A 26,365-nucleotide genomic window follows, 5' to 3' on the forward strand; every position below is an offset into this window, starting at 1 on the left:
GAATCACATGCACTCTGTGATCCTTCAGATCTTTTAAAGCCACACCTCCCTTGCTTAGTAAGGAGGTGTGTTTGGTTACCTATGCCAACAAGGAATCTACCTTGGGCTTAGCAAACAGCTGCTGACACTCCTGTGCCATCAGATACAGCTGAGCCATTGACTTTGCTATTTTAAGGGACCCTTCAGGAGCATCCCAATGCTCTGTGACTATGTTGCAAATGTTGCAAAAAAAAAAAAAGGTGACAATCTTACTTTATTGTCCTGTACATGGTTATTGTGCATATATTCAGGTTCTTATTTTAGAATCACCATTGGGTTTTAGATGTGTTTATATTGTATAAATTGTCTAAATCTAGATTTTACAAAGCAACTAAAACTGAAAAATGTGTCATTTGGCAAGAGGGCTTGGTCTGGGTATGTTTTTGGAACTACAAATGGTAAAAATAAATAGCGACTCTTGCCAAAGCGCCATCTACTGCATACTAGTCTACATCCCTCCTGAAAAGTGGCTAGAGGCTGAACCACAGTTCTCAGACATCATCTCAAGAACCATGGTACAATATGATTCCACTTTCATTATAGGAGACCTCAACCTCCATCTAAACTCAACTTAAAATCTCAAATCCTGAGATTCCTTGACCTTTTAAATGAGCTCAAACTCCTATTTCACCAATCCACACATGAAAAAGGCCACCAACTAGATCTACTCACTTCTTTATCAAAAAGCACAACCTACCTAAACTTAATTCCTTATCTAAAGTACCTTGGTCAGATCATCTACTCCTAAAATTCACCATATTCTGGAAAGAGATATCAACAACCAAACTGACTCTCCAGTTACCAGTGGTGTGCAGGCCATGGTATTCCAACTTGACTGCTATGTCTGTTTCTACTATTATGTTTGTTTTATTGAGAATCACTTAGGTTTTTAAGTGGATTATAAATATAATTAACTAAATAAATAGTAAGGAGAAATTAGGTTCTTACCTGCTAATTTACTTTCTTTTAGCTTCTCCAGACCAGTAGAGGTTAACTTTACGAATGGTATATATCTAATCATGACCAGCAGGTGGAGACTGAAAACAAAACTTTGGGACAGTATATCCTAGCCCCTCCTCTCTATTTCCCTCAGTCTGCCGAATAGCCAAGCAGAACCAAGAACTGGAAAACAACAGAGAGAAAAAACAATACTCCGAAAGGAGTAACAAATAACATACCCAAAATGCTGTTGGAAAATGCAGAGGAGAAATTCCCGAAGGAAGAATGTCCCCACAGCTCGCCAGCTAAGCCAGCCGAGCCACAGCCGCTGTTCTTCAATTCTCCCCGGCCCTAGAAAAATACTAGAACCCGCAGCAAAAACCAAAAACTGCCCGCGCAACAGCCCCAACAACAACAACAACAGACAGGGTGGGGACCTCTACTGGTCTGGAGAAGCTAAAAGAAAGTAAATTAGCAGGTAAGAACCTAATTTCTCCTTCTTTAGCACTCTCCAGACCAGTAGAGGTTAACTTTACGAATGGGACGTACCAAAGCAGTCCCTCTCACGGGCGGGACCCCCGAAGGGCCGATACCAGTACACGCTCACCGAACACCGCGTCCCGACGCGCCTGCACATCAACCCGATAATGACGAACAAAGGAATGCAAGGAGGACCAAACCGCAGCCTTACAAATATCCACTGGAGGCACGAGCGACGACTCAGCCCAAGAAGCCGCCTGACCCCGAGTGGAATGAGCCTTGAGAAACTCCGGAACAGGCTGCTGTTTCAGAAGATAAGCGGAAGCAATCGTCTCCTTGATCCAGCGCGCAATAGTAGCCTTAGAAGCGCCAGCTCCCCGACGAGGACCCGCCAGGAGGACAAAGAGATGATCGGACTTCCGGAATTCCTGGGTCCGCTGCACATAAGAGCGAAGGACCCGACCGACATCCAACTTGCGCAGCTGCCGTTGCTCAGAAGAGCCCTCCCGACCACCCAAGACCGGGAGAACCACCGATTGATTGACATGAAAAGGAGAAACAACCTTCGGCAGAAAGGAAGGAACAGGCCGCAAGACGACCCGCTCCCTAGAAAACTCCAAGAAGGGAGCCCTACAAGAGAAAGCCTGCAGCTCAGAAACACGCCTAGCAGAAGTAATGGCCACCAAAAAGACCGCCTTCAAAGTAAGGTCCTTCAAAGAACAGTCGTCCAAGGGCTCGAAAGGCGGACGCACCAAAACAGAGAGAACCAGATTAAGATCCCAAGAGGGAACCGAGGGCCGTAGGGGAAGCCTAAGCAACTTGGCCGCCCGCAAAAACCGAATCACATCAGGAAGAGCCGATAAACGCTGACCTGACACCAACCCTCGAAAAGCCGACAGGGCCGCAAGATGAACCCGGAGAGAAGACCAAGCCAGGCCTCTATCCAGGCCATCCTGCAAGAACTCCAGAATGTTAGGCAGAGAACCGCGAAAAGAGGGCACTCCCCGCGCCCGACACCATTCCTCAAAGAGACGCCAAACCCGCACATAAGCCCGAGAGGTAGAAAGCCTCCGGGACCCCAACAGTGTAGAGATCACCTTGTCTGAATATCCCTTCTTGCTAAGGCGACCCCTTTCAAGAGCCACGCCGTAAGACAGAAGGGAGACGGGTCGAACATGGGAATGGGACCCTGCATCAGAAGGTCGTCCGAGAGAGGCAGAGGAAGAGGATCCGCTACCAGGTGCCTCACCAGATCCGCATACCACGGACGTCGAGGCCAATCCGGCGCCACCAGCACCACCAAACCCGGATGGTGAATGATGCGAAGAAGCACTCTGCCCACCAGCGGCCAAGGAGGGAACACATACAACAGCCCCTCCGTTGGCCACTGCTGGACCAGAGCATCCAGACCCTCGGCCAGACCGTCCCTGCGACGACTGAAGAAGCGGGGCACTTTGGCGTTGCCACCCGTGGCCATCAGGTCCATCAGGGGCTGCCCCCAAGCCTGCACTATCAACTGAAACGCCTCGGCGCCGAGACACCACTCTCCTGGATCTAGGAAGTGACGACTGAGGAAGTCTGCCTGAACATTTTCTACTCCGGCTATATGAGAGGCCGAGAGGTCCAGCAGATGGGATTCCGCCCAAACCATGAGCAGAGCCGCCTCCTGCGCCACCTGAGTGCTCTTGGTGCCCCCCTGACGATTGACATAAGCCACCGCCGTGGCATTGTCCGACAGCACTCTGACCGACTTGCCCAGCAACAGGGAGTGGAAAGCCAACAGCGCCAGACGGACCGCTCTGGTCTCCAACACGTTGATCGACCAGGCGGCCTCCTCCGCGGACCAGGTGCCCTGAGCTGAGTGACCCAAACACTGAGCCCCCCAACCCAGGAGACTCGCATCCGTCAGGAGCACCGTCCACTGCGGGAGATCCAGACCCACCCCCTGAACTAGGTGAGGGGTCTGGAGCCACCAACGCAGACTGCAGCGCGCCAAGCCTCGCAGGGGAACCGGAACATCCATCCCGTGCCTCTGGGGAGACCACCTCCGGAGCAGAGCATACTGGAGAGGACGCATGTGGGCCCGCGCCCACCTCACCACGTCCAGGGACGCCGCCATCGACCCCAAGACCTGGAGGAAATCTCGCGCCCGAGGACACCGGGACGCCAAAAGCAGGCGAATCTGAGATTGCAATTTGCTCACCCGGCCCTCTGGGAGGAAGACCTTCCCCAAGGAGGTGTCGAACAGCACCCCTAGGTACTCCAGACGCTGAGCCGGGACCAACCGACTCTTGGAAAGGTTGACCACCCAGCCCAGCGACCGGAGAAACTCCACCACCCGAGCAGTAACCCGGGAGCTTTCCTGCAACGACTTTGCCCGAATTAACCAGTCGTCCAGGTAGGGGTGTACCAGAATGCCCTCCGACCGCAAGGCTGCCGCGATGACCACCATCACCTTGGTGAACGTCCGAGGAGCCGTGGCCAGCCCAAAGGGAAGCGCACAGAACTGAAAGTGCCGACCCAAGATCGCAAAGCGCAGGAAACGCTGATGAGAGGCCCGAATGGGAACATGCAAGTAGGCCTCCGTCAGATCGAGAGAAGTGAGAAACTCCCCCGGCTGAACCGCCAGAATGACCGACCGCAGAGTTTCCATACGGAAAGAGGGAATCTTGAGAGCCCTGTTGACCCCTTTTAAATCGAGGATGGGCCGAAAGGTCCCCTCCTTCTTGGGCACCACAAAGTAAATGGAGTACCTGCCCGTGCCTCACTCCGGAGGGGGCACCGGAACAACTGCCCTGAGATCTAGCAAGCGCTGAAGGGTCTGGCGAAAAGCCTGCGTCTTCCCCGGAGTCTGACACGGAGAAGCGAGGAAAAAATCCGGCAGAGAGCGGGCGAACTCCAGGGCATAACCGTCCCGCACCACCTCCAGGACCCACTGATCGGACGTGATCTCGGCCCATTTGGGGAAAAATTCGCGCAGCCGGGCCCCCACCGGAACCAAAGGGGGCGCCGGCAAGGCGTCATTGTGCAGGACGGGAAGCGGGGGAACCGGTGGAGGGATTCCCTGCCCCCCGACGGGCCCCCTGAAAGGGCTGCATGCGCTGGAAGAACCGACCCCGGGAAAATCCCGGAGACTGGAAAGAAGCAGCCCCACGCCCAGGGCGATACTTGCGAAAATCCCGCAAACGCCCCCGGGCCGCACCCCCCCGAGACGCCGGGCGGGCACGGTCCTCCGGCAGACGGGGAACTTTCGAGTCCGACAGAGTCTGAATCAACTTATCCAAGTCCTCTCCAAACAAAAACGACCCCCGAAAGGGAAATTTAGTAAGCTTAGCTTTGGACGCAGCATCCGCCGCCCAAGCGCGCAGCCACAACACACGCCTTGCGGCCACGCCAAAAGCCATAGACTTAGCCGAGATCCGCACCAAGTCATATAGAGCATCTGAGAGGAATGAAGCCGCCATCTTCAATCTTCGCAACCTCCTGATCCACCAGAGACCAGTCGTCAGACTCTCGATCCAAGACCCGCTCCGCCCACCGAAACACGGCGCGAGCGACCAGTCCCCCACAAATAGCCGCCTGGACCCCAAAGGCAGAGACCTGAAAATTTTGCTTAAGGATGCTCTCCAATTTGCGCTCCTCAGGGTCCCGCAAGGCAGAACCGCCCTCAACAGGCACGGTATGCCGCTTGGAAATTGCCGAGACCACCGCATCCACGACTGGCGAAGCTAACGTAGCCCGATCCCCTTCAGGAATGGGATACAGGCGAGCCATGCTGCGCGCCAGCCGAAACGGCGTCTCCGGCGTTTTCCACTGCTCCAGAATAATATCCCGAATATCCTGATGCATAGGAAAAGAGCGGGAAACGGAACGGATCCCCCGTAACAGGGGGTCCCCCACACGCGGAGTCTCCGGCGGCGCGTCCTCAAAACGCAAAATCGAAGAAACCTGTTGAATAAGGTCAGGCAGCTCATCTTTCTGAAAAAGGCGCACCACGGACGCCTCGTCACTGGAGAACGGGAAATCCGACAACCCGCCGCCAGCTTCCATCCCCTCCAGAGAGTCCTGGAACTCCTCAGAAGGGTCCAGGTCCTCCTCCAGACCGACCCGTTCCTCCGACCACAAATTCTCGTCCCACGACACCCGCGGACGCTTGGACAAGGGAGGCGGCGGAGGGGACGTCACGCCAGACGAAAGAGGCAAAGCCGCAGGGAGCGCGGAGGAAAACCCACCCCCCGAAACCCCCTGGGCGCAACCGGGACCCCCAGCCGCCTGAAAATAGGCTCTGCATAAAGAAAAGAAAAATTCAGGAGAAAAACCCCCCGAGGGTCCCAAGGGACTCCCTGCCACAGCAGGGGACCCAGCAGAACCTTGCCCCTGCATAGTCAAAACAGGGGGAAGGTCACCTGAGGTGGAAGACAAAATGGAGGGGCCAGACAGAGAAGAAGGCGGTTTTCCCGCCAAAAAAGCTCCCTCCATAGCCTGAAGCGGCTGAGAAACCTGAATAGTCTCAGCCGCTAAAGCAGGCAAGCCGGCATCAGCTGTCAAAAAATCAGCTGAGAGGGAATCCTCTAAAACCCGACCGTCGGCGGTTTGGGGAATCCCTCCGTGGGCGGACGGAGAAGACCGGGCTTCCCCACCATTCCCTGCCGACTCGCGAGGCACCATCGGCGGGGAGCTCTGGGTGCCTGCAGCCGCTGCCGACGGAGCTCCTCCACCGCACCGGCCTGAACACCGCTTGCACAGGCCGGCCGCGAGTGCCTCGCGTCTGGAGCACAATGAGCACTTTTTCCCTTTAGAAGTGCTCATTGCTCCATACGCGACCTAGCTGCAAAAAAGTGCCGGTTAGTTGAAAAAATACAGTAAAATACAGTTTTCTTAAAGGGATACAACCCTCCAGACCAGCACTACCTCAGGATTTTTTTTTTTTTTTTTTTTTACAGAACAGACTCCACAGGCTCTCGAAGCAATATGCCTTGCTTGATTTAGGGGGCAAGGCTTACTGCTGAGGCTCCTCTAAAAAAATGTGGGGAGGTGGAGGAAGTGGGGGGAGGGACCCCGCTCGTGACCCGCCGGGTTTGACACCCCCGAGGTCGGACGAACCCCCAAACAGAGTCCGCCCAAGCTCCGTCCGGCTAAAACCAGGGACAATAAACCCCCTAAACAATTTCCAACAGCCCTACCAAGGGAGATGGGTACAGATCACTCAACACCTGCTGGAGACTGAAAGAAGACTGAGGGAAATAGAGAGGAGGGGCTAGGATATACTGTCCCAAAGTTTTGTTTTCAGTCTCCACCTGCTGGTCATGATTAGATATATACCATTCGTAAAGTTAACCTCTACTGGTCTGGAGAGTGCTAAAGAAGAGTCATTTACACATACCTTAGGAGACTGTATTGAAATAGACATTATAAATGCCTACATGAGTGAAGGTTTGCTGGTTGATAGATGTTTGAAAGAATTTTCTGCTGTTACTTCAGAAATAGTATCTTGCTAGCTGAGGAGGCTCTCAAAAGAATCTTGTTACTTGGATATTTGCCCAGCTAAATGCTGGAATGTATTTCTTTTTTTTGCTATAGTTGACAAATATTGTTTATATGCTTAGAAAGAGGTATTCGTATATATCCAAAATCAATATCAGCTATTGCGCTGACCCCCATACCTAAGGCCTTAGGATAAGACCAGTAGCTAGAATACCTTGGCATGCACACCACTGGTAACATCCCTTGAAGCATCCATTGACCACTACCTTCTGTCGCCTTCCACTTAACCAGTTCCTGACCTAGCCCGCCAATTTGGGGCCTATCCCAAGAGAACTCAGTTTATTTATTTGATGTCTGTGTGGAACACTGTCAAAGGCTTTGCTAAAATCTAAATATACCACATCTAGCGCACTCCCTTTACCCAATTCTCTGGTCACCCAGTCAAAGAACTTGATCAGATTTGTCTGACAAGACCTATCTCTAGTGAATCCATGTTGCCTCTGGTCCTGTGGATTCCAGAAACTTCACAATTCTATGTTTTAAAAGCGTTTTCATTAACTCATCTTCTTCCTTCACAGCTTCTAGATCTAGAATCTTGTTACCCATACTTTGAGCATTGGTATATACTGCTTTCCAGACATTGTCCCCTTTTCCATCCATGTATAGGTATTCAGTGATTTACTTACCTGAGGGCTTATATTCACCCGGGGGCTTTGATCACCCTGCCCTATCACTTCTAGTTTAAAGCCCTCTTCAGTAGATGAGCCAGCCTGCAGCCAAAGACACTTCTTCCCTTCTTAGATGTATACCAACCCTGCTCAGCAGCCCTTGGAAAATCATCCCGACTGTAACCGCCCCCACAGAAACTCTCCATGTGACTGGGGGTGGGAAACAAAGCCTGCACCCTGAAACCTAGAGGGAAATTTTTACTCAGGATGTATACAGCCTGCACTTAAACCCCCAACAGGGTCAGAGGTCAAGCAAACTCCCAGGGGAATGGACTCTGGCCCTGATTCTACAAAGTGCGTCCCGATTTTAGGCAGCTGTAGGCATCCTACAGCCAATCGGGATGCACGTTTTAAAAAAAAAAATGCTCCCCAGGCAGGCTGCCTATATTGAAGGCGCTTCCGGTAGCCTAGGGAGGCCCGCAAGATGCCTAAGCTCACATAAGGGCCTTAGGCGAACCTAGGCGGTCCTACGCGTCTTCCTAATAGAGGAAGAGACGCTTACAATGTAGGCCAGCAAAATGAGGGTCTACATTGTAAGTAGACGCAGCCGCTATACTTATTGCGGCAAGGGATCTCTCTGCCGCTATAAGTATAGCGGCCGCCTGTATGATTGCCGGCAGGAGGGTGCCCAATCCCTCCTGTCGGAAGATGCCCAAACCCTCCTGCCGGAAGATGTCCCCCCCGACACTACTGATCACTGGCAGGAGGGTGCCCAATCCCTCCTGAAGGAAGACGCCCCCCTCCACCCCCGCACTAACAGCCCCCAAACCTCCTCCCCACCAAACTAACCTTTAATTGTTGGCCGGATGGGTCTTGCCCATCCAGCCGGCAGGCCTGCCTCGTCGAAATGAGGCGGGCTCGCCCCTTCCCGGCCCATCCTGCGAAGCCTAAGGCCTGATTGGTCCAGGCTCTAGAAGCCTGGAACATAGCGGGTCCGCCCATCCCCACTAAGCCTAAGGCCTGATTCGCCCAGGCCTTAGGCTTAGTGGGGATGGGCGGACCCGCTATGCCTAAGGCCTGATTGGTCCAGGCTTCTAGAGCCTGGGCCAATCAGGCCTTAGTCTTCGCGGGATGGGCCGGGCCCGCCTCATTTCGACGAGGCGGGCCTGCTGGCTGCACGGGCAAGACCTGTCCGGCCAACAATTAAAGGTTAGTTTGGTGGGGGGGAGGTTTGGGGGCTTTTAGCGCGGGGGGGGATGCAGAGGGGGGGCGTCTTCTGGCAGGAGGGATTGGGCACCCTCCTGCCGGTGATCGGTAGTGTCGGGGGGGGGGGGCATCTTCCGGCAGGAGGGTTTGGGCACTCTCCTGCCGGCAATCGGACAGGCGGCTACTATACTTATCGCGGCAGGGAGATCCCTTGCCACGGTAAGTGTAGCGGCCGCGTCTACTCTAACCCGATTCTGTAACCGGCGTCTGTAACATGGACGCTGGTTACAGAATCGGGGTTTAGTGTAGGCCGATTCTGTATAGGACGCCTCTCCTGGGCCGTCCTAAACAGAATCCGGGCTCAAGCAGGCTGGCTCAAGCAGGCTCAAGCAGGGTGGCTCAAGCAGGCTGGCTCACAGATCCACTGAAGCTTCTCTGTGAAGCAGCAGTCTGGCTCCACAGGACTGCATCCTTTCCTCCGGCAGAGGACACCGTATGGGGTCTCTCAAGGCACTTAAGCCATCGGAAAAATAAAATAACTTTAAGTCCAAAAAGAAGAAAACGATGCAGAGCATATCCAAAATACTTATGCATGGATTGCTTGCAGAAATTGAAACTACAGGGGGCTCTAACTCTCTCTCTAAGGTAGGAGGAGCATGTGCTCACAAAAGTGTTTGGATTTCTGCAACTCCCAGATTGCGGGAAGGAATCGAACACCTAGCGTACTGAATCTGGAAGGGACAGAACAGAATTACTACTTAGTAGCTTCATCACATGCCCTCTAATCCTAGTATTTTTGGAAAGAGTAAACAAGCGATTCACCTCTACCCGTTCCACTCCACTCAGTATTTTATAGACCTCTATCATATCTCCCCCGAGTCGTCTCTTTTCCATGCTGAGCAGTCCTAGCCACTTTAGCTTTTCCATATAGGGAAGTCATCCCATCTATTTTTTTTCATTTTTGTTGTCCTTCTCTGTACCTTTAGTGATTCCCTATATCTTTTTTAAGAAGTGGCGACCACAATAGCACACAATATTCAAGGTGTGGCTGCAACATGGAGTGATACAAGGGCATTATAACATTCTCATCTCTATTTTCATTCCTTTCCTGATCATTCCCAACATTCTATTTGTATTTTTGGCTGCTGCTCACTGAGCTGATGTCATCTGCCATTTAGATGCTAAGTCTCCCAGTCTCGCAAGATCCTCTTGTAGTTTTTCACAATTCTCTTGTGCTTTAACAATTTTAAACAACATTGTGTTGTCAGCAGATTTAATTATCTCATTAGTTATTCCCAACCATTGAGTTCCACAGCCCAGCCTGGTTTTCAGGATTTCCATAAATATGTATGAGATCTGCATGTAATGGAAGCAGTAAATGTCAATAGATTTCATACATATCATTATAGAAATTTTGAAAGCCAGGTTAGGTACTGGACCTTGAGGACTTCCGATCTAGGGCCTTGCCCTCATAACAGAAGGCAAGCCTCTTCAATTCTTCATAAGTGGTTCTAAGTAGATCACAAAGTTAAAGAGCGACCAATTATCATTAGGAACTAACAATAAATTATATAAATCAACTAGGTAGGAAAGATCCTTAATTAAATTTATTTGACTGCTTAGTAGAATATTTTCTGGAAGTAATCAGAACACAGAAGAAACCCTCATGCAAGTGGAAAGAGTCAACCATTAACCTCTCAACATCCATGCCATGAAGGCTAGGGTCTGGAGGATGGGAAGTAGAAGTGTCTCCTGTTTTGGTTGACGAGGATCAGAAAACAGTCCAGTCTCTATGGATCTCTGGAGGCTAACTAAAAAAGTAGAGAAAACATATCTGTTTCTGCTGTGTGATTTCAGTCTGGAGCAGTAATGAAAGACCTTGTTGTTCAGATGAGTGGTGAAAAATCTACAGAGAGGGGTGCCCCATTCTCAGAAGATCTTCCAGGCTATGCTGATATTGAGAAACTGCTCTTGTGGTTGCATCACCCTGATCAGCATGTTTCAGAAAACTTAGAAGTGCAAGTATACTTTTACCACTGTCTGTGGATTCGTGGATGATGCCACCCACATGTGAGAATAAGCTGTGTGCTTGTCCTAGGATAAATTTATGAATTGCCTCATCTTATCAATTACTAGTATCAAATCTCTATGCATCATAGGATTAAAAAATTGTAAGGCATACACCAAATCAAATCAGCATTTCATTATTTATTTATTTATTTATAATATGTAAGGAGTTTCTCATTAGGGAAAAGCAGAGGCAAACTTAGCAGTATACATTTAATATTATTTATATATTAATATTGAATATGCCTCTTCTTTAATTTCTGCTTCATCTACTTTGAGGGAAATTTTCATTATTTAGTACACAGCTAAATACACACCTATGTGCATAAAAACAGGGTTTCAAATTAGAGATGACACGGTGGCGGTTTACCCACGGCCACCGCGTTTAGCCGCGGGTAACCCGCCAAAACGGGGAACGAAAAATAGCAGTCGCTGCGGGGACGGGCACAAGGCAATTCACCGCCCCGTGGAGCGGTGAATGGTCTTGTCCCCGCAGTGAGGCATGAAGGATCGCGCGGTCTCCGCAGCCATCACCCACCTGCCCAATCGATCCTAGTGTTTAGCCAGCTCTCTCCCTTCTCTTCACCTTAGTTTGTAGGCTTTCTTTTTCAGCGACCCGCACACTATCAAAGAGCCGCGCACCCGCTGCTGCTCAGTTTCGATCTTCTGCTCTGACGCAACCGGAAACAGGAAGTTGCAGCAGAGCAGAAGATTGAACACTGAGCAGCCGCACATGCGTGGCTCTTTGGGAAAGCGTGCAGGCCGCCGAAAAAGAAAACTTACAAACTAAGGTGAGGAGAAGGGAGAGAGCTGGCTAAACAGTAGGATCGATTTGGCAGGCGGGTGGTGGCTGCGGGGACCGTGCGATTGCTCGTGTTCCCGGCTCAAACTGGAAGGAGGGAGTGAAAGGGAAAAGGATTCTGGGCCAAGGGGATGAAGACGGAAAGAAAAACCCACAGCAGGAAAGAAAGGGAAGGACAGGTAGGTGAGCCAGATGCTAGAAGCAGGGGGGGGGGAAGAAAGAGGGAAAAAAGCTAGATGGGGTTGAAAAGAAGAGACACACTGGTATGGAAGAGGAAGATAGGGGAAATCTGGACACAGGAAGGTAACAGAAAGAGGGGAAATTATGTGCATGGGGCTTAGGGACAGAGACATAAAGGGGACATGCCATGGGGATGGTATATGGACACAGGGGGGGGGGGGGGGCAATGGCAGATACATAAGGGAGATATTAGAAATGGGGAAAATAGGAGCACAGAAGCGAGATGGTTTGTGGGGATGGGACAGGGACCGAGCTTGCAGACTCCAGTGGCTTGCACAAATTACATTGTAACGTGCCATGAAAATAAGAGGGAGGAAGGTAGATAGATAGGCCACTTGAGAGGAGCTGAAGGGTGGTAGAAAGGAACAGATGGTAAAGGAGGGAGGGAAGGGTGGTGGTAGAAAGGAATAGGACTGACATTGAAGGAGGGTGGAGAGGAACAGACCCTGAAGGAAAATGTGGAAGACAGAGTGGGAAGAAGACAGTTGCCAGACTATGGGGGAGCGGAGGGAAGAAGATGGGTGCTAGACCAATTGGGGGGAGGGTGAAGGGAGAGGCACAGTAACAGCAAATGGAAGACGCAGAGAGAAGACACACAGTGGATGGAAGGAATTGAATGAGAAGATGTGGAAAGCAGAAACCAAACAACAAGGGTAGAAAAAAAAATTATATTTATTTATTTATTTTTTGCTTTAGGATAAAGTAGTATATTAGTTGTGTTGCTAAAAATTTATAAACAAAGCCCTGCCAGCTGAACATCTCTTTCTCTAGTTCAGCAGCAGGAACTTTGATTTATAAGAAAGGAATAAGCTAAATATTACAGTACTAAGGCTTATATGGATGCAGCGGGGATGGTGACGGGGCGGTGAATGGGATGGCAGTGGCGGTGACAATGCAGTGAAAGGGATGGCGGTGACGGTGACAGGGCGGTGAAGGGAACGGCGGTGACGGGGCGGTGCAGAGGATGGTAGGCCGGGGCGGTGATGGGGACAGATTTTTTCCCCGTGTCATTCTCTATTTCAAATCCCTCTCCTTACAGTGGGCAAAATTTGGAGAAAACTAAGTGGGATTAGGGTTAGGTGAGGGGACATGAGTTTGCAGGTGAGTGTGAATCTTCAAAAATTGTCCCTTTTATGGTTAACCTTATGAACACTAATGGTTACTTTGACTCCACCTTTTGGAATAGGTAATCTATTCTACATCAGCATTCCTGATCCATTGTATTGTTAACAACTTTAGTGCAATTGATTAGTGTCCTACACCAGCATGTTTAAAATAGGAATTCACATCTTACCCTGTCTGTTTTATAATCCACAGCACAAGCACTATAGGTTCCACTTCCTCCAGCAATGACTACATTCTTATTACAGAACTTTGCTGCATAGAGAAATTCTCCATGAAATAATCTTCCTGGGAAAGGAATGTTTTTTTCCAGTTGTGCGGATCGATAATCCCACAGTTGCAAGGCATTGCGTGCAACCCATGATCCGGTCAATATTTTGTTATCCTGAAACATAAGGAGAATTTAAAGCATGATTATATCACTGCACAACAACTTATCATTTTAACATGTCCTTATGATCAATAACCAAAACAAATGCAAATATGCAGAACTGTTTTATTAAAATCTAATTTTAATAAAACAGGCAATCAAATTAATTTTTATTTATAGGAAAAGTTTATGGCATTCACTAACATTCACATATCCTATAAGTATAAATATACTGGCTAAAATTTTCACTATGAAAAATTAACATATACAATATTTTACTTCCTGTTGGTGATTGCACTACTGGTGTGACACCAAACAAACAAATAAAGGGGATTGAATGCAGTTACACAATCACTCAGTAAGAGGCACAAAAGAATGGCACATACTATTGTACATCTAATAAAATACCTAAGCATGGAGTAAAAGACCTAAAATATTTGTTCAAACCTCTTCAAAACAACAAATTTCATTGAAACGCCACAGCCAAAACATTCAAAATACTTTGTTCTTTCTTTCTTCTTCACATAGCTGTATTTTTTTTGCTTCTCACAACTTCTCCCAAATTTCAAGTACAGTCAAACCTTGGTTTGCGAGTAATGCGGTTTGCGAGTGTTTTGCTAGACAAGCAAAACACTCTTGCAAATCTTGCCTCGCAAACCGAGCATTGACTCGATATGCGTGCCTTCACTCCCGAGAACTGGCATCGCCCCCCGCCCACCCAAATCCTTACCGTGATTGGACACTGGCACACAGCACCAATCCACCAAGAGTCATATACTAGTCTTTTCTGTATCTTAAATGTCTCCAACAGCAGTCCTCAAAATAATTTTCCTGAAAGGAAAATTACCTGTTTTGCTAGAGCTGTGTTAGGGGAAATGGAACACTTGACACTTAGAATTCTGCTCTGCTTACAAGGGAGCTCATTAAACCCTTCCAAAATAGTCGAGAATAAAATCCATGGCAGAGGAAGATTCTCTCGTTAACAACTCAGAAGTCCAAAAAAAGAATGTATCATAGCCTAATCTGATGGAATTCAATTCCATGGCACATGAAATTCTTCATCTTAGGAAAGTGACAGCAGGTATGGCTCAAGAAATAATTTTGATCCTTGAAATTGCCAGACTTCTCAAAAGTCAACTAACTCTTGCAGAAGATGAAAAATGCACTCACTTGCCATGTCCACCACTATGTATTAGAGCTGCAAAGAAGTTTAACTGCAATCCTGTGGCACTTCATAATAATCATCCCAATCAGTCAAAATAGAGGATGCAACAAAACCTGATGACAATGTAGTTGTCTGCACTTTAGCTAGAGAAGTGGGGACATTCCTCCAATTAACTGAGAAGGCTTAGCTTCAGAACAACTTCTACTGCCATGCATTCTGGAAGGGGGAGGGGAAAACAAGAGTACTGACATATCCAGCAGCCTAGCTACTTCCATACCTGGCCAGGTTCCACAGAAATACAAAAAACACAAACCTAAATTGCATTGGAAGAACATTTTTTTTTGTAAGGAAAACTGACTGTTCATGGAGGACTGTTGCAGTAGGTCTGACCCTCATTGCTGATCAAAATCTGTCTCCACACATTAGTGTTCCTGAGTTTAGTAAGAAATGGCAAAATGGAGCCTTAGGACAGAAAGTTCTAATGGCTAAAGCCCTGACAGAACCTACTGAAAACAGTGGAATCCTAACAAGAAAGGAAACCTCTTCAGAAGAATAAATAGGCAATCCAGCTAGGAAACTGAGTCTGAAAAACAGCAAACTAGCCTCTAGATAACGTAAGCATCGCCATACTGGAACACATCAAATGAACATCAAACCCAGTATACTTGAAAAGATCCCAAAATGTAAAGTAGATTTTATGCTGCTTATTGCAGGAATAAGAGTAGATTTTCCCAAGTCTATCTTAATACAGAATTATGGGCTATTTTATTTTAGAACTTGTCTAAATCTTTTTTAAACCTTTTTAAGCTAACTGTTTTTACTATATTCTCTATAAATCAATTTACATGCGCCAAATCAGCCCAACACAAAAATTCAAAATTGCAACATCCAGCAAACAAATTTAGAGCACACAAAAGGCATAACACATAAATCAATCTACCAGCAAAAAACATGAACAACAGAGACTATCTGCAGTAAACTATAAGGAGTGCAATATAATTATGCACTCATAGCTACATTTGTCATCATAGTTTTCCCATTTCTTTTTTTATGCATTATTTTGTTATTCCAATCAAACTATTCAATCTTATTCAGACAACTATTATGTTTTCTTTCCTTTTTCTTTTCTTTCAGTGAGTTTCAATAAGTTCCAAACATGTCTTGTTCTTCTGGACCTACTGCCAACATGGCAAGTGTTTCAATTTCATCAGGGAACTGGTCCATATTATCTTGCCTGCAAGTTCTTGCACAACCACTTTCCCGATGAAGAAATCAAAACACTGGCCAGAGGAAAAACACACTTTCTTGAATTCAGACACAGTCTTGTCTCCATCAGCTCTTCTAGAAATCCATTCCACATTAAAGAATGACACGGTGACTGTTACTTGCGGTTAGCCAAGGGTAACCCGCTGAAATGGGAAAGAAAAAAACTTGGTTGCCACGGGTACGGGGACAGGCTATTCACCGCCCTGTGGAGCGGGGAATGGCCTTGTCCCCGCAGTTAAGTATTTTGCAAGTGTTGCCTCACTTATCACCCCTCATGATCATGCAGTCTAGCAACCCCCTATCTCCTTCCTCCAAATCACCGTGGTCCGGGCATCTCCCCTTCCCCTCACCTTTGTTGTCGATTTTCATTTTTCTGTCTCCGAGTGGCCCGAACCTTTAAACAAGTCACATGCGGCTGCCTGAAACTTCTCCTTTGACGCAACCGGAAATAGAAAGTTGCACCAGAAGAGAAGTTTCAGTGCAGCCACACGCAACGTGAGAAAAGGCTCGGACTGCTTGCAGACAAAAATGAAAATTGCCAGCAAAGGTGAGGAGAAGGGAAGGTGGGAGATGCCTGGACTGCGGCGATCGGGAGGGAGGTGGCTGTTGGACTGTGCAAAGGGCGCTGAAGGAAAGTGGAGAGAGAGGGGGAGGGGAGATAGGAACAGACACTAAAGGGAAATAGGGAGGAGAGATTGGGAAGCAGACGTGCATGGAAGTGGGTAGGAGAGAGGGGAGAAGACACTGAAGGAAAGTGGGGAGGGGAGAGAGTGGAACAGACGTTGAAGGGAAGTAGGGAGGAGAGAGGGGAGCCAGTGGCGTACCAAGGGGGGGGCGGGAGGGGCGGTCCGCCCCGGGTACCAAGCCCTGAGGGGGTGCTCCCGGTCCGGTCCAGTTTCCCCCCCTGCGCCGGGTGTCGCGTCTGGAAACAGCCTGCAGCAAGATCGCGATGCCAGAGATCTTTGCCTGCTTCGACTGTTTCCTCCGCCACGGTCCTGCCCCTCCTCTGATGTCAGAGGAGGGGCGGGACCGCGGCGGAGGAAACAGCCGAAGCAGGCAAAGATCTCTGGCATCGCGCGATCTTGTTGCAGGCTGTTTCCCCAGGGCAGTAGCGTACCAAGGGGGGCGAGGGGGAGGTCCATCCCGGGTGCCGCCTTAGGGGGGGGGGTGCACAGCTGGCCCGGTCCCTATCGCGCTCCTACCCTCCCAGCGAAAGCAGCATCGGCGCCATTATCGAAAAAGGTAATGGCGCCAGGCCTTGGAGCACCAAGGCAGACCGCTTCTCCCCCCTCCCAGCCGAAACCCCGCTGACCATCCTATCTCTCCCCCCCCCAAGTGAACCTTTCCGACCCTCCCAGCGAAAGCAGCAAACCTCCCTCCAGTAGCGTCGGCTTTATCCTCCCTCTGCCGCATCACTGATGACGTCATCAGTAACGCGGCAGAGGGAGGAGAAAGCCGCGAAGGAGGTTTGCTGCTCTCGCTGGGAAGGTCGGAAAGGTTCACGGGGGGGGGGGGAGATAGGAGGGTCAGCGGGGGTTCGGCTGGGAGGGGGAGAAGCGGACTGCCTCGGTGCTCCATTACCTTCTTCGGGCAGCAGCAGCGTTTACAATTCGCTGCTGTTGCCGGCTTCAGGCCTTGTTCTCTGCCTGGTCCTGCCTACTTCCAGTTTTCATGAAGACAGGACCCGACAGAGAGGAAGGCCTGAAGCGGGCAACAGCAGTGAATTGTGAATGCTGCTGCTGCCCGATGAAGTTCAGGACATCAGGACATCGGGGAAGGAGCAGGGAGAAATCGGCTACTGGCTTGGGGGTGAGGGTAGGGAAAGAATCGTGGAAGTGGAGAAATCGGCACGATGGCTTTGTGCGGGCTAGGGGGAGAGAGAAAGAAAGGAAAAAATAAAGAGGGGGGGGCAGGGGGAGAGAGAAAGAAAGGCAGAAATAAAGAGGGGTCAGGGGGAGAGAGAAAGAAAGGCAGAAAGAAAGAGGGGGGACCAAGGGGAGAGAAAGAAAGGCAGAAATAAAGAGGGGGTCAAGGGGGAGAGAAAGAAAGGCAGAAAGAAAGAGGAGGCCAGGGGGAGAGAGAAAGAAAGGCAGAAAGAAAGAGGGGGACCAAGGGGAGAGAAAGAAAGGCAGAAATAAAGAGGGGGGCCAGGAGGAGAGAGAAAGAAAGGCAGAAATAAAGAGGGGAGCCAGGGGGAGAGAGAAAGAAGAAGGACCAGAAGAAGGACCAGATACTCATGAAATCACCAGACAAAAAAGTAGGAAAAATGATTTTATTTTCAACTTAGTGATCAAAATGTGTCCGTTTTGAAAATTTATATCTGCTGTCTATATTTTGCACTATGGCCCCCTTTTACTAAACCGCAATAGAGTTTTTTAGCGCAGGGAGCCTATGAGCGTCGAGAGCAGCGTGGGGCATTCAGCGCAGCTCCCTACGCTAAAAACCGCTATCGCAGTTTAGTAAAAAGGGAGGGGGAATATTTGTCTATTTTTGTATAGTTGTTACTGAGGTGACATTGCATAAAGTCATCTGCCTTGACCTCTTTGAAAATCCGCGGAATATAAATGATAATTAACATTTTCTCTGCGTACAGCGTGCTTTGTGTTTTTAAAATTTTATTGTTGGTAGATCATTTTGACTTGGCCACAAAGGTAAGGGGGAGGGAGGGAGGGGAACTGCTGAAAGACATCTAGTAATCCTTGCAGGCTTGACTGCAGGGAATTATTTTTGTAAAATCATGTTTTGTTATGTGACTGGCATTATCTAGACTTTAATTTCTATGAATGAATAGAATGAAAATGATATAAAATTACTTGCTTGTTTTTATGTGCGTGCGCTGAAGGAAAGTGGAGAGAGAGTGGGCTGAGGATGCTGAAGGGAAATGGGGAAGAGAGTGGGGAGAAGACGCTGATTTATAAATTGACAATTGTACAGAATATTGTTTCTTTTTATACTTTAATATAAACAATTCAAGGCTTGTGTGGATGGAATCAGGTGGTTTGCGGGGATGGGGACCGAGCTTACGGGGATTAGTCCAATAAAATGGTATTTTTTTATTTCTCATTATTTGTTTTATTTTTATTTGTTAATTTATAAAGTGGTGATTGTTATGTATCAGTTTTTTCAAATTTACATCTACTGTCTTTATATTTTGCACTGTATTAGAGGACATGTGTTACTGTTTTTTGTGGTGTTGCATTGTATCCAGGGTCTGGTTTCTTGGCGGATCAGTTTAACTTTTGTCTACATATTTCTATTTTTAGTTTGTGATTATTCCATTTTGGGGGAGGGTGTATCTCTGTTCTGTGTGTTCTGAAAAAGACATAGTTTTCAGTTGGCATTGACTACAGGACCAATTGACTGTGCGGGATCTGGCTTGTTTAGTTTTACAATGTATGTGTTGGTGTTCTAGTGCTCACTGCAATGTTTAAGATGCAGCCTTTTCCTAGGTACACTCTTGTGGTGCGATATGTAGATTGGTACTAAAAATCATATTTTTCATATAGATGGGGGGGGTGTCAAAAAATGATGGGCCCCGGGTGCCACATACCCTAGGTACGCCACTGAGGGGAGCACATACTGGATGGAAGGAGGGGATCTGGATGCTGGATCTGAGGGGAAGAAAGGAGGAAAGAGATGCTAAATGCCAACTGGGGGAGGTAAGGGAAGAAGAGATGTCAGACTATGGGGGAGTGGAAGGAAGATGGGTGCCAGACCAATGGGGGAGGGACAGATGGGAGAGGCACAGTTTCAGGTCGAAGCATAGAAATAGAGCAGATTCCATATGGAAGCAGAGAAAAGGCAGACAATGGATGGAAGAAATAGAATGATGAGAAGATAAGGAACGCAGAAACCAGACAACAAAGGTAGAAAAAAAAATTTATATTTCTTTATTAGTTGTGTTGATAAACATTTATAAACAAAGCCCTGCCAGCTGAAGATCTCTTCCTCTAGTTTGGCAGTTCGGCAGCCAGAACTTTGATTTATAAAATGACAATTGTACACAATATTGTTTCTTTTTATGCTTTAATAAAATAAGTTCAGTATAAAACTATTCTAGGCTTGTGCGGATGGGATCAGATGGTTTGTGGGGATGGGGTGGAGACGGGGGACCAAGCTTGTAGGGATGGGGACAAATTTTTTTCCCGTGTCATTCTCTATTCCACACATCTACCACCCTTTCTGTGAAAATGTGTTTCCTTAGATTACTCCTGAGCCTATCACCTTTAACTTCATTCTATGCCCTCTCACTCTGGAGTTTTCTTTCAGTTGAAAGAGATTCACCTCATGCTATTTATGCCACGTAGATATTTAAATGTCTCTCAAGAATCCAAATCGCAATAACAAAATATAAATACAATCAGCAAAAAATTGTTATTAGCCTAGTGGTGGGGAATACCCCATGAAAGTACATTTATAATAGGTGGAGAAAAAGCCTCAACTTATCAACAATGTACGGACAGCAACCCAATGAATTCTTAACCAGTCCTGCTCTGTATCATAGGCAAAAAACTCCACACGTTTCAAAATGTAATTTTTCAAAATGGGACCAAAGCCACCACTGTGCACAGGGAGCCAGAAAAAGAACAAAACAGTTCACTTATCTTCTGATGATGGCACAAACAGCAGCGAGTAGATCTTCCTGCTATAGCACTTCTCACGCTGACAAAAGACAAGGAACTGGATGTCACCAACAAGGATCTTGTTTCGCCGAACAATGGTTGTCAGGAGCAGGAGAGAATGTGATTGCCCTGACGCAGCCGTTTTTGCTGATTGTATTTAAATGTCTCTAACATATCTCCTTTCTTCTACCTTTCCTTCAAAGTATACATATTGAGATCTTTCATTCTGCCCATGAACGCCTTATGATGTAGCCTTTCACTAGACCGACTCCATCCTGTTTATATTTTTTTGAAGGTGCAGTCTTCTGAATTGTACACAGTATACTAAATGAGATCTCATCAGAGTTTTATACAGGGGCGTCAGTGCTTCCTTTTTCCTACTGGCCATTCCTCTGCCTATGCACTCCAAGCATCTTTCTAACTTTCGCTGTCATGGCTACCTTAAGATCATCACATACTATCACACCCAGGTCCTGTTCCTCTTTTGTACATAAAAATTCTTCACCATTATTCTTCACCAAGTATTACCATTACCTTGGGTTTTTCAGCTCAAATGCATGGCCTTGCATTTCTTAGCATTAAATCTTAGCTGACAAATTTCAAACCATTCTTTGGATATCATAGCAATTAACAATAAACTTGAACAAATTCATCAATGGTTAGATATAAACAGGTTAGCCCTTAATATTGAAAAAACAAAGACGATGCTTTTCCCATGGAAAGAAACTCCTAAACCTATTGCCCCTATTACTATAAAAAATATTCCTTTGCAATTGGTTAATACCATTAAAATCTTAGGAGTCATATTCGACAATAAATTAACTTTTCACGAACATATTGGTAGTATCATCAAATCATCTTTCTAAAGACTTCGTCAAATCCGTTCCCTCTCGCAATACCTCTGCTCTAAATCACCTAATATTCTTATCCACTCCTTAGTAATCTCTAAAATCGATTACTGTAACGCCCTTTTTAAAGGAATTGCACAAAAAGAAATTAGACGTCTACAAATTATACAAAATACTTCCATCAAGCTTATAACAAAAACAAAAAAATTTGATCATGTAACACCACTTCTTAAGAACGCTCATTGGCTTCCGGTATCTCATAGAATAACTTATAAATTATGCTTACTTACTTTTAAATCAATACTTTTTAAAACACCCGCATTTATTTTTAAATCATTGATTCCTTACTCCTCAAATAGAACATTACGGTCAAACGAACAACATTTATTGACAATTCCCTCTCTCAAGATCATCAATACTAGACGACAATTTATTTTTTCCGTTACGGCCCCCACAAGCCTGGAATTCTCTTCCAATTTATTTAAGAGAAGAACACAATATTGATAAATTTAAGACTAATTTAAAAACATTCCTTTTCAAAGATGCTTTTGAGTAATAATTCTCAACCTGGGATTTATTAACTATGTTGAATTTGACCAGACATCTTATATCCCCGACCTTGTGTTTTTCCCCGACCACTCTTTCTATAATAATTTGTAGTTCAAATCCCTTTCGCCCTTTTTTTTCTTGTTTGTTAAGTTTGTATATAGTCTAGTTTATTTTAATGTTTATGTTAAATATTGTATTACTTTTTAATATTGTAATTTTAAATGTTTTTTTTTTTATGTATGTTCATCGCTTTGAAGTATGATTAAGCGATTAATCAAAAACACTAATAAACTTGAAACTTCACTAGGTCCTTCCTCATATTATTAACACCATCCAGCATGTCTACTTGTACAACTAACTTGTACAACCGATTTGTAACCTAAATGCTCCTATTGCCCTATTGCTTTACTCCAACTGATTTTTACTACGATCTCTCATTCCCGCTCTGTTCTCTGCCTACATGTATTGATGACTGTACAGTGCGCCTATTCTCATTGATTGTTCGCAGTCTGTTCCAGCCCTTCCTATCCCTGTATCCGCTTACATGTACTTTATAACTTTACTTTGTACCTATCTTCGCTGATTGTCCAGCTCCTCTTGTTGTAAACCGCCTCGAACTACTACGGCTTTGGCGGTATATAAGAATAAAATTATTATTATTATTACTCTATTGCAGATTTTGGTATCATTTGGAAAGAGGCAAATCTTACCAGACAGCCCTTCAGCAATATCGCTTGCAAAATTGTTAAAAAGAATAGGCCCAAGAACCAAACTTTGAGACACACCACTACCCTCTGTCAACTTCCACTCAACCAGTTCCTGACCCAGCCCATCACTTTGGAGCCCATGCTGAGGGCACTCAGTTTATTTATTAGATGCCTGTGTGGAACACTGTTAAAGGCCTGGCTAAAATCTAAATCACCACATCTAGTGAACTTCTATCCAATTCTCTGGTCACCCAGTCAAAGAAATTGATCAGATTTGTCTGACAAGACCTGCCTCTAGTGAATCCATGGTTGCCTCAGGTCCTGTAATCCACTGGATTCCAGTAACTTCACTTATCTCTGTTAAACAGAGTTTCCATTAATTTACTTACCACAGAAGTCATACTTATCAGCCTATAGTTTCCTACTTCTTCCTTACTTCCACTTTTGTGAACAGGGACCACATCCGCCCTTCTCCAGTCTTCTGGTACCACTCTCAACTCTAGAGAAGCATCAAAAAGGTCAGCCAGCAGAGCCGCCAGAACTTCCCTAAATTCCTTCAATATCCTCAGATGTACACCATCCGGCCCCATCACTTTGTCCACCTTTACTTTAGCTAGCTCCTCATGAAAATAATCCTCTGAAAATTGATCAAGATCCACCACATCTCTAGCCCTATTTGCTTTTGTCTTCTGCAGTTCTGTTCCCAGCGCTTCAACTGTGAACACAGAACAGAAATGTTTGTTAAGCAATTCAGCCTTATCTTTATCAGCTTCTACATATTCCTTTCCTTCACCTTTGAGTCTTATAATATCACTTTTGCACTTCCTCCTATCACTAATAATTCTAAAAAATGTCTTGTCTCCCCATTTTACCATGTTGGTTATTTTTTCTTCCATTTGCATATTTGCTTTTCTGACTACACAATCAGCCTCTCTTTCCAGATATTTTTGCCTGTCTTCCTCTTTCTACAATCTTTTGTAGATTATGAAAGCTAACCTCTATTCCTAATCTTTTCAGCTACTACGTTTGAGAACCAACACAGCTTTCTTTTCCTCTTTTACTTTTACTTATTTTCCTTACAAAATGTCCTTAAAATAGCTCCTTTCAGTTTTGCCCACTGCTTTCCTATTTCTTCCAGATGTTCCTATCCAGACATCAATTTCTTGTCGTAATCCCCCATCTGAATAAAGTTAGAGTTGGTTTTTTTTAAAGTTTAGATTCTTTGCTTTTGAATGAGCACTCTTAACACTTGTCTTAATATAAAATTATACCATGCGATGATCACTGGATGCCAAATGAATACCAGATACAACATCAGAAAAATTTTCTCCATTTATAAGCACTAAGTCCAGTATGGCCCCATCCCACGTGAGTTCCATTACCAACTGCTGGAACGGATCTCCTTGTAGAGAATCCAGGATCTCCCTACTATCTCCCTACTTCTAGAAGACCCCGCAATAGGGATATCCTGATAAATATCTGACATACTAAAATCACCTATTAGCAGTACTTCCCCTTTTACAGCTATATTCTGAATATCTACTATTAAATTTCTGCCCACTTCTTTTGTCTATGAAGGAGGTCTATATATCACATCAATGTAAATACATTTTCCATTCCCTCTTTCCAGATCTGTAGATCCTGCAATTGTGTGGCTTTAATACTAGGGACCTGGAATGGCCACCGTGAGAATGGGCTACTGGGCTTGATGGGCCATTGGTCTGACCCAGTACGGCTATTCTTATTTTCATATCTTTAACATATAATGCCACTCATCCTCATTTTCTTCCAACCCTATCTTTCCTGAACAGATTATAGCCTGATATAACTAAAGTATATCTCTTCCCAGTCACAGTTCTCCATGAACCACACTTCCGTGATCACCACCAAATCCAACAGTCTCTACCATCAAATCCTCTAGAACCAAAACCATGTTTCCCATACTTCAAGCATTAGTATGTACTGCTTTCCAAACATTGCCCTTTTTTCTCTTTTTGTGCAGAGGTATTTAGTGATTCACTTAGCTGAAGGCTTTATACTTACCTGGGAGCTTTGATCACACTGCTCCAATGATTCTAGTTAAAAGCTCTCTTCAGTAGGTTAGCCAGTCTGCTGTTGAAGACACTTCTTCCCCTCTTTGATGGATGCACAGCATCCCTACTCAGCAGCCCTTGGAAAATTATTCCACGGTCCAGGAAGCCGAAACACTCTTGACAACAACATCCATGCATTCATCTTCAAGATGCGAGCTTCTCTGCCTTGGCCTTTACCCTCGTCAGTAAGGATCAACGAGAATATCACCTGCGCACCTGATTGCTTCACCTTCTCTCCCAGAGACACCAAATCACTTTTGATATGTTCAGAACTGTACCTAGCAGTATTATTAGTGCCATCATGGATGAGCAGCATTGGATAATAGTCATTAGGAGTTTTTTTTTTCATAGCTTTTATTTTTTGCCAAGTCACATTATACACAGCAGAGTATCCATAAGCACAATAAGAACAAGAACTATATAACTGAGAGGCATCATATACAGAATGAATATCATTATACAAAATCAGCGATCAGCATAATTCCCTCCTCCCCCCAAAAAAAAATCCCACAAAACTGAGCAACATGCTCACTGTACAGTTTTCTTCCACTCTTCATAGCATTACCATTTCCTAATGAAACTCCCCATCCTGTGATACTTCAAGGCCGTCAGCCTATATAGAGAATACCAGTTGTCCAATTTATTCAGCAAAAAATTGCACATCTGTGGCAGCAGGCTGTTTCCAACTGGCAGCTAGCATAAGGCAAGCTGCCATTACAAACAGTTCAGTAAAATCAACTTCCCCCTCATCCAAAGTAGTGTCATAATGATGCAGGAATACCAAATAGTTTAGTAAAATCAACCTCCCCCTCATCCCAAGTAGTGTCATAATGATGCAGGAATACAAATGATAAAGACCTGAAATACAGAAATCCAAAACCCCCAAGCCATTCCACATTCCCACCACATATGTAAGTAGGTAGTGGGAACCTGCATCCCCGCCAACACTTTCCATCTCTTCCTTCAGAGAGCTTTGCTAGCAACACAGGAGTATAGTACCAACACAACAATGCTTTCCAACCATTTTTCACCATCACAGTGGCCAGGCCAAGTGTAGCTGTATGCTTCCAGGTCATGTCCCATTGCTCAGGGGTTATGCGCCGGCCCAAATCTGCTTCCCAAGCCGACATATATTTCAGGGACAGGCATATATAGCGGAAATCATGCCCTTTTTCATCTTCAGGTCCAATAGCTTTTCAAATTCAGTTTTCCCCCAAAGGAGTTCTCACAGAATCCCAGCCCGTTGAATATAGTCCTTCGCTTGGAGATAGGGAAAAAAATATTTAGATTCAAAGCCATACCTTTCCTGGAGGTCACTAAAGGGTCGCACCCTCCACCCCTCCATGTCAACAAATTGCCCCACACAGACCAACTCCTGAAATTACCACCATTGAAAGTCCCCCGCCCTATCCCCAGGAACAAATTTGGGATTAAACCGGAGTGGGGTATAACAGGAGTGTCGCCTTCCCTGTAAGCCAGACACTTCAAAGAGCGCCAGACCCACAGGGCAGTCACCACGCTTCCAGACCCCCTGTGTAATTCCTGCCACCCAGGAGACATGGCAAATGTAGCAGGGGGATCGAGTCATCTCTACCCTGTTTGATATCTACCCAGGGCTTGCAAGTTTGAATAGGCACTCCAGAAGCGTCCTCATCTGGGCCGCCTGATAATATTTCAAAAGGGATGGACCACCAGGCC

At 46.3% G+C, this 26,365-nt stretch overlaps 1 protein-coding gene across 3 annotated transcripts in view; it reads right to left on the minus strand.

The window, feature by feature from the left end:
- Positions 1-26,365, minus strand: part of LOC117358073 (serine-threonine kinase receptor-associated protein-like) — a 175,328-nt gene that overhangs the window by 14,112 nt on the left and 134,851 nt on the right. For all 3 annotated transcript variants that reach the window (XM_033939523.1, XM_033939521.1, XM_033939522.1), the window contains exon 7: positions 13,220-13,432. In XM_033939523.1, the coding sequence (XP_033795414.1) occupies positions 13,220-13,432 (213 nt within the window). The remainder of the gene's footprint in view (positions 1-13,219; positions 13,433-26,365) is intronic.

The sequence above is a fragment of the Geotrypetes seraphini genome, chromosome 3, assembly GCF_902459505.1.
Source record: "Geotrypetes seraphini chromosome 3, aGeoSer1.1, whole genome shotgun sequence".
In the NCBI taxonomy this organism is placed as follows: domain Eukaryota; kingdom Metazoa; phylum Chordata; class Amphibia; order Gymnophiona; family Dermophiidae; genus Geotrypetes; species Geotrypetes seraphini.